Source organism: Corvus brachyrhynchos, unplaced genomic scaffold, assembly GCF_000691975.1.
Source record: "Corvus brachyrhynchos isolate BGI_N302 unplaced genomic scaffold, ASM69197v1 scaffold209, whole genome shotgun sequence".
In the NCBI taxonomy this organism is placed as follows: Eukaryota; Metazoa; Chordata; class Aves; order Passeriformes; family Corvidae; genus Corvus; species Corvus brachyrhynchos.
Genome location: NW_008246056.1, coordinates 1,967,925 through 1,975,763, shown reverse-complemented (window position 1 = coordinate 1,975,763; position 7,839 = coordinate 1,967,925). Strand labels below are relative to the sequence as shown.

At 48.2% G+C, this 7,839-nt stretch overlaps 2 protein-coding genes across 2 annotated transcripts in view; one reads left to right on the top strand and one right to left on the bottom strand.

The window, feature by feature from the left end:
• MED21 (mediator complex subunit 21) overlaps window positions 1-319 on the bottom strand; it is a 7,629-nt gene extending 7,310 nt beyond the window's left edge. Inside the window, exon 1 of the mRNA XM_017745751.1 lies at window positions 215-319. Coding sequence (XP_017601240.1) covers window positions 215-319 — 105 coding nt within the window. The remainder of the gene's footprint in view (window positions 1-214) is intronic.
• A 710-nt stretch (window positions 320-1,029) lies between these two features.
• Window positions 1,030-7,839, top strand: part of TM7SF3 (transmembrane 7 superfamily member 3) — a 16,376-nt gene continuing 9,566 nt past the window's right edge. The window contains exons 1-2 of the mRNA XM_008642480.2: window positions 1,030-1,158; window positions 7,204-7,358. Of these exons, the coding sequence (XP_008640702.1) occupies window positions 1,089-1,158; window positions 7,204-7,358 (225 nt within the window). The 5' untranslated portion in view covers window positions 1,030-1,088. The remainder of the gene's footprint in view (window positions 1,159-7,203; window positions 7,359-7,839) is intronic.

Below are 7,839 nucleotides of genomic sequence, written 5' to 3'. Positions count from 1 at the left end.
GGACATGAGGGAGGATCCATTCGCAGGAAGGGGAGGGGGATCGGACATCGGAGCGGGCTGCGCAGGGAGGCGCTGGAGTCACCGTCCCTGCAGGTGCTTGAGGAGAGCCTGGACTTGGCACCCAGTGCCATGGTCTGGCTGACACGGTGGTGGTCAGTCATAGGTTGAACTTGATGATCTCAGAGGTCTTTTCCAACCTAAGTGATTCTGTTACTGCCACGGCGTGGGCAGCTTTTGCTGTGCAGCAGTCGCTCTGATCCGAGCTGAAGGCAGGAGCAGCGCTCAGGTGCTTCATTCCAGCCCCGATCTGAGGAGGCATCACGTCCAGCAGGGAAAAGCCAGAGTGTAGTGTCCCCAACAAGCCAATTTAGAGCCAGCATCCGGCCTCCGTGGTCGGGGATTGGAGAATAAATGCCATTCGTGCCAGTCAGTATGTGCTCGTGTTTCTCATCTCTGACAGCTGGGTACAATGCCAGCCTTCCCCCAGGTGGACCTTAGAGACCATCTCTTTCCGACCCCCTGCCACGGGCAGGGGCACTTTCCATTACCCCAGGTTGCTCCAAGTCCTGTCCAGCCTGACCTTGGACACTACCAGGGATGGGACAGCCACAGCTTCCCTGTGCCAGGGCCTCCCCACCCTCACAGGGAAGAATTTCTTCCTAATATCCGATCAAAACCTAATCTCTGTCAGTTTGAAGCCATTTCTCTTATCCTGCCACCACATGCCCTTGCAAATCACCACTGCAGCCTTGTCACTGATGCTGTGGGTGCAGCAACGATACAAACTAATCCGCCCAAAGTGTTTTCCCCGATTTTGTTTGCCTGCGCATGTAAGCTGGGAGGTGGGGCCCCTTCACGCTCCTAAGTTAAATCCCAAGTCCCAGGCTGCTGGTCCAAGCCCCACCGTGCATTTTTAGGAGTTGGCAGCGGCCGAGCGCTTCCCCTCCGCCCCCCCCCGGCAGGGCCCTCCCGCAGGTGCCTGAGGGGGCGGGAGCGACCCCTGCTGGGCGGGCCCCGCCTGCGCCCCGCCCCAGCTGCCCGGCCCTTTCCCGGTCTCGGCCCCCTTTCCCCGTTCCCTGCGCGGCGCTATGCGGGTGTCGCCTTCCCCCGCGCTGTTCCTGCTGCTCCTGGGGGTCCTGCGCCATGGCGGAGCCTCAGGTGCGGGCGGCGTGAGCCGGAGCGGGGAGGCGCGTGGGGCTGTGGCCGCCATTAAGCGGCCGGAGGAGCCCGACTCGTACCGGGAACTGCGAGGCTGTGCCCGGGTTAATTCCAGCGGCACGGGGCTTGCTGCGACTGCAGAGCCTTTTGGGGGGTTCCCGGTGCTGGCGGGGGGACCTGCCGCTGTCTGGAGGGATGTGCAGGAGTGCGGATCAAAGCTCCTGCGGCGCTGCAGAAGCGCTGTGTGTATTCGTGGTTATCTTAATCTTTCATGCGGACAAGGAGAACCACCCTCTTTTTTCCCCCCTTTCCCCCCCCCCCCCCTTTTTTTTTTTTTTTACACCTTAATTGCTGTGGACGCCGTAATTTTAACTCTTCCATGGATAATTCGGAATCCTTTGAACCCCGCCGTTGCGGAGATGCGGCGCAGCTGAGGATGCTGGTGTAGGGCTGTCTTCGCTGTGCAGAAACAAGGTGGCATTCGCTACCTATGAACATGAGCTTACATGGCAAAGGGAGCACGGTTAAAAGTAGGTTTGTCTTTGGTTGGTTGGGTTTTTTTCCCCCAACCATGTACAGGTGGTCATGGGTTCCCACCACTCCCAGTGGATGGTGGGTTGAAAAGCGCTGTCGCTATAAAACTAGGGAAAGGAGCAAAACCTACAATTGGCATATTGATTCCTAAAGTTACTTGTTGTTTGTATTGATATAATCTGACTTTATTTGGCATAGGCTTATTTTGTAATTTCCCTGTGTTCCTGCATGTGACTAAATTATGAGTCCAGAGTTAAGTGTGTTGTAATAAGTGTAGTTTGGGAAGATTTACAGTTGCTTTTTTTTCTGGTTAAACTCTTATCTGTCCAAATAAAGGAAAAAATAAACAGTTTCCTCTCAGAGATAGTTCAGAGATAAGCAAGCAGCCCTTCTTGTTAGGGCTGATATAAGCCTCCTCCTCTTAGTTTTGCTTTACTTTTAAACTTGTTTCTAATCATAGAATTGTTTGGGACTTCATCTCGTTTCAACCCCCCTGCCATGGGCAGGGACACCTTCCACTAGACCGGGTTGCTCAATGCCCCACCCAACCTGGCCTTGAATGAATGAAGCTTAATTGTCCCAAAGGAGACTCCTGGGATACTTTGCAGGGATGCAGGACAGCATTTGGGACCAGTCCCAGGTGTGGAGGGCTTCTCTCTGCCCAGGTCTCATGCCCAAGGGAGATGCCTAATGGAGAGCCAAGTATTCCCTGTTTCTTGCAAGACCTGAAAGCTTTGGCTGGGCACCTGATGGTGACAAGCAGGTTTGAGAATGAAGGCTCAGGGTTTTTAGACCTTAGTGTTTATATTAAAGGATGCTAACAAGCAGTTTGTCTCCTGGACTTGATGGAAATGGGTCATGTGTTGAGTAATTTTTTTACAGTATGTAAAAAGGCAAGGCAACTGTGAGACTAAGCAAACTGCTTTGCCTTGAAGGAACCTGTTGCTGTTTTTCCTTGCAGGATTGAGGGTGGAGGGAGAAAGTATTTCCCTTGTGAAAAGCTAATAAGCTGTGTAATTTGTGTACCAGACACTAGCTGATCATTAGGCCCTTTAAACAAGGCCACTTGCTTAATGGTTCACTGATTTGAAATTGTCTTGTGGTTATTCAGTTGTGGACACCCACTTTGCAGGGATGGGCTCTGCTGACTCCTGTCCTTGAAGATCCTGCTTCGTTTTAAAAGTGTTGATTAGTAAAATCTTTGCATGATGGCCTGTGTTACCTCTCTGGGTTTCTGATGGTCTGCAGCTCTTCAAACTTGGTCTTTGTGCAGAGGTGTTTTATACGTTGTGTTTTGTTGCGTTCCAAGGAGCTCTGTCCTCCTGAGGAGGAGTTCAGCTGGCTGTGTTTGCTACATCCAGACCGGGTTGTTTAGTGTTGGAAAAACTAGAGTGAATTTAGAGTGTAGTCAGGACTGAGCAGTGCTTTTTTAAAGGGAGCTTATCTGGGTGAAACTTGTTTGTGCCAGCGGCTTAGTCCATGCAGAGACGATATTTTATGATCAGAGGTTCACACAAAACTCTTCTCTCACTTTTCAGGCTGTAAGGACCTCTAGCGTGTTGAGCAAAATAGTCCTCTGGATGGGAATGGTGCAGATGGTGACAAGCCACATTCTCTGGTGTCATCTGCTTTGAGCATGAAGCTGTTCTAAGCATGAGTCTCAGTACACACACAGTCAAAGTTCAGAAGCTTTCAGAAATGTTCCTGCTTCTTTTGGGAGTGGGGTGGGTGCTGCCTTTTTGGGGGGGTCCAGTACTGTAGGAAGACAGAGACCTTGTAGTAGGGCTCTCCCATCATCGGTGTCTGCATGGCCTTACAGGTCTGATAGGATATGGCTCCAGGCTTTATTCTGTTAAGTAACTGTATGCTAATGTTTTTCTTACTCAAACTGGTTGTCAGTCTGAGCTTGCACTTCATCTTCATTAAATGTCTTCATGTGACTACTTGTTGTTGTACACCCTGCACTGGGAAGTTCTCCTTAGCTCCTGGAGCTTGCTTACATTGGGTTGTTCTGCATATCCACTGCAAAGTGCTCGGCACCTTGTAGAAATGTGTTTTCTCTGACTGCACATAACTTCTCTGAGGGAAGCATAATGTTTGAGCATGGCTCTGTAGGTGAAGACTGTTCTGTATGGGCAGCAGTGGCATTTCTTCAGTTGTGCTTCTTACTGGAAATTGGACTGCTAGGTGTAACCAAGAACCCCGTGTGGTTAACTGCTCTGTGGTGATGGGGAGTGACACTTGGCTATTGCAGCTGGAAATGTGGTTTACTCAAAGCATCAGAGGAGCCAAGAGATTGGCACTGAATCAGAACAATGGAAACGGTTCAAGCTGGGTGTTGCCTGTTGGGGAAACTGTGTGTCACAGGGAAGGGATAACAAATGCAGAGGCTCTGGAATTGATTGTCTTGTTGCTTAGAGTTAGGAATAAGGACTTTTGATCTCAGAAGAGTTCCAGGAAGTTCTGTTTCTTTGCTGTCTTTACTGGTTTTGCCCTTCACGTGAGAGAAGAGATAGTGCAGTGCCTCTGTTCATCAGTTCTGTATGTGGGACTATTGGTGCTCCAGTTCTGCTGCTGGTACTGTGTATGGAGTAATACATGCTCAGTGCTCCATCTTTGCTCTGCTGCTGCTTGGTTTCAGCAATGCTGACTTCCTCTGAGCATCTGTTCAGTTGATAAGCTCTGTAATAGTAGGGGTTCCTCTCATGTATCTAACCCAAAATTACTCTGATGTGCAGTGACTGTTACAGTTCTTCCTACAGGGCAAGGAAGAGGGGTTGCCTGGCACCTTGGAGTGTTCCCAGACCTTCACTGTTGGAAGCAATAAAACAAGTTGGGATGCCTGGATTTTGCTCCTGTCTCTGTTGCCGACTTGCTGGATCAACTCTCTTGCTTGTGAGGTGGTGTTAACTGTGCTGCTCGTCCTGCAGACCTGTCTAGTGGGCCACCTCCAGGCAGATCAAGCTTGCCCAAAGGAGAAGGTTGCATGCTGTGGCCAGCACTGTGTGGTCATGGAGGTCTCTGTGTCCGTCCTTCAAAGGATATTTGACAAGACTGAGCTCTCTGTGGCTCAGGGAGTCTAATACCTGTCTGGTATTAGAACCAGAGAACTGGTGATAGCAATAGGCCTGGTGAATTGTGAGCTGGTTAATTTAATCAATTAGTCTTGCTCACCATCTTCCCTTTCTGTCTCAGTGCCCCAGGAGTGACTTGTTCACGTGACAGAGATGGAGAAGGCTGGAAGGGTGCTGTGCTCTGTAGCTGTGGAGCTCTTCCAAAAACTTCTTAGAGGGCTCTGTTGCTCTGCAGTGCTCGTCATCTTTCAGGCCTGACTGGAAGTGTGGTTTGAGGAGCCTGTGAACAGCAAGCTGAACAATACTTGTGTGGTGGGTGTAGATGTTCTTGTTCTTCACCCTGAGTCTCTGCTCTTGTGCCCAGACTTTGGGATAATGTGTGTCACATGTGCTGTTCTCGGAGCAGTTATGCAAACAGTAAAGCAATATAGAACACCATACCTTAATTCACCACGCTAATTAAACTTGAGAGATTGCCTCTGACATTTAGAGTCTCATGATCATGCTGAAGTAGTGGCTGTGTGTCTTGCTGACGAATCTGTCCTTATTTATGCAGAGGCTCCTGGGTATGGGTACGGAGTGGAGGTGAGAAACAAGGTGAAGCAACGCAGTTTTTTCCCCTTGATGTAGATCACACAGAGAATGTGTATGGTTTCAGCTTTTTTCTTGAAAAAACATCTGAGTGTGAATGTCTTGCGGTTCAGGAAGCTCTGCTGAAGGTTATAAACATCAAAGAAAAATATTTTTCCGGCATTGTAAGCTTTCACTGCAAACTTCTGAGTGTATGGATGTATAGTCTCTGCCTTCTGAATGCTTTTCTTTAGCATTCATCCTGCTACTTGCATTGAACTTGAGCTAATGAGGAAAGATCTGAGGATATCTGAATGCTGCTCAAGGGACTCTGAAGAATCAGAAACTGAAGGATACACAAAGTTTTTTTTGCAGCTTTAATTTTACGTTAAGTACTATGTGGAAATTTGGTGTAGAAACTTCTACCTTAACACAAACTGCAGATGATGGAACAGAAGAATGGAGAGTCTTTCTTTCCTCACAAGTGGTTTATGATTCCCCCATATTTTAGCTGAAGTTTTATTGGTGATGCAGTACTGGCATTAATTGAATTTTGGAAGTGAGCATGTAAGGGTTGAAGTTCCTTCCTTCACTGTGTAGCGAGTGGAGGAGGCATGAGGATGGGAGCTCCCCTCTGTTTACATAGCAAGAGGCAAAGAAACTGGCCAATGATGGCAGTTCTTGGCAGGAGAGAGAGAAAAGTAACAGGAAAGCAGTTAGAGAGTACTGGGTATAGTTTCAGATAAGAAAACTGTCCCTCCCTTGTGAATGGGAGCCCCCCTGTGTCATCAGCAAGTGTCTGTGGGATGGTGCTGCTGGTGACTGTGTTAGGGTACTTGGCAGTATCAACCCTTTCCACCAGAGGCAACTTCACTGAGGAAGTGTGTGTGTATGTGTGTGTGTGTGTTTAGGCTTGGTAAGTGTTAGGTCTGTTTGGGTGCTGCATGCAGGCAGAGGAATTCAGGGAAAAACCTGGAAGGCATTTTGCAGTCTGGCTGCAACCACCAACCAAAGAGCATCTTGTAGTTTCTCTGTGGCTGCTTCGCTTTCCTCCCTTGGCATCCCCTGTCCCTCCAGAACCTAGCGCAGGGAGAAGCCAGGCTTGCTTGCAGGACTTGAATGACAAGCCAAAGCTGATTCTCAAAGATCTTACATCCTAGGTCATGTGGTTCTCTTTAAATTAGAATGACAGTGGGTCATGGGGTTATACTCATTGTAAGAAGAAATGGTCTAGGTTGTGTCTAGGAAAAATTAGTCAGACTTTTAGGTCTAGAAATGGGGATGCAGCAGTCCTAATGACTAAAAACAGTTTGGCAGCAAAGAACCATGTGAAATAGCTGAAAGAGGGTAAGTGTATGTATGTAAACTACAGATTTGACTGTCTTCTAGAAGTTGACTCCAATTCCCATGGTCTGTAGGAATTCACCTGGAAAGTCTGATGGATATTGTGCAAATTGGCTGGCTGATACAAACATAGTGACCTGTGTCTGCCAAAGGTCAGGCAGTTCTCAGTATCTTGTCTTACTGTCTTTTTGGAGTGTAGCTGGCTGGTTGGCTGAGCTGGTGAGCTCAGCTGTATCAAATCCTGACTCCTGGTGGGAAGCCCTGTCCCTGTGCTCAGGTGAGTGCAAGGCTGCAGGGCAGGTACTCTGGCTGTGCTGGTATCTGCAGGTACAGCTCTGTGTGCAGCAGTCTCTGAAACCTTGGTACAGCTCACAGGATGAGAGCAGCACAAAGCAACATCCTGCTCTGCTCCCAGCTGACTAATACTGGGCTACTGGAAACTTCCAGGCCTCCCTGGTAATTGCTTCCCTCTGGACGAAAAAAAAAAAAAACAACTCTGTATCTTCCTTTTTTTGTAATGCAGGTCTTCTTGAGCTCTCCTTGGGAAAATTCAGAAATGTGCTACTTAACCAGACCAATCCAGTGGAGGCTGTAATCAGGAACATCGCCAGCAACGTGACTGTGGTTATTTTTCAAGTGCATGCCCAGCAGAGTGATGTGGTGATATCCTTTGATAAGGTAAGAGTGTCACTTCTGTTAAGTGCTGCCTCTCTTTCAACAAAAGACTTGGCTCTGGTACATGCAGGACTAATGAACTGAAGCTGTATAAATAATGAGTGTCTTTTATCTGCTTGGCTTTTAGACAGTATTACTGTAGCTTCAGAAATCCTTTCTTGTACTCAGATGTTGTAGCTGCTTTTTTGAAAAACTGAACGCTAAAGGAATTTCAGAGCTGGCTTGAAAATATTTCAAGGCACTTTATTTGGTGGAAGTGGTGCTTTTGTCATGTGGCTGTACTGACCGCTATCCATCAGCTTGTCTTATTAAAACCAGATCTGTGTGTGTGCCAGATGCCCTATGCACAATCACCTTGGGATGTTTATTTGTCTGCTTTTTCCATGGCTTGGATCTAACCACTGCAGATACGATGCGTTGTTATCCCAGCTCCTTGTCCTGAATCTAATTCTCCTTTGGTAACACATGGAGAAATTCCTCCACA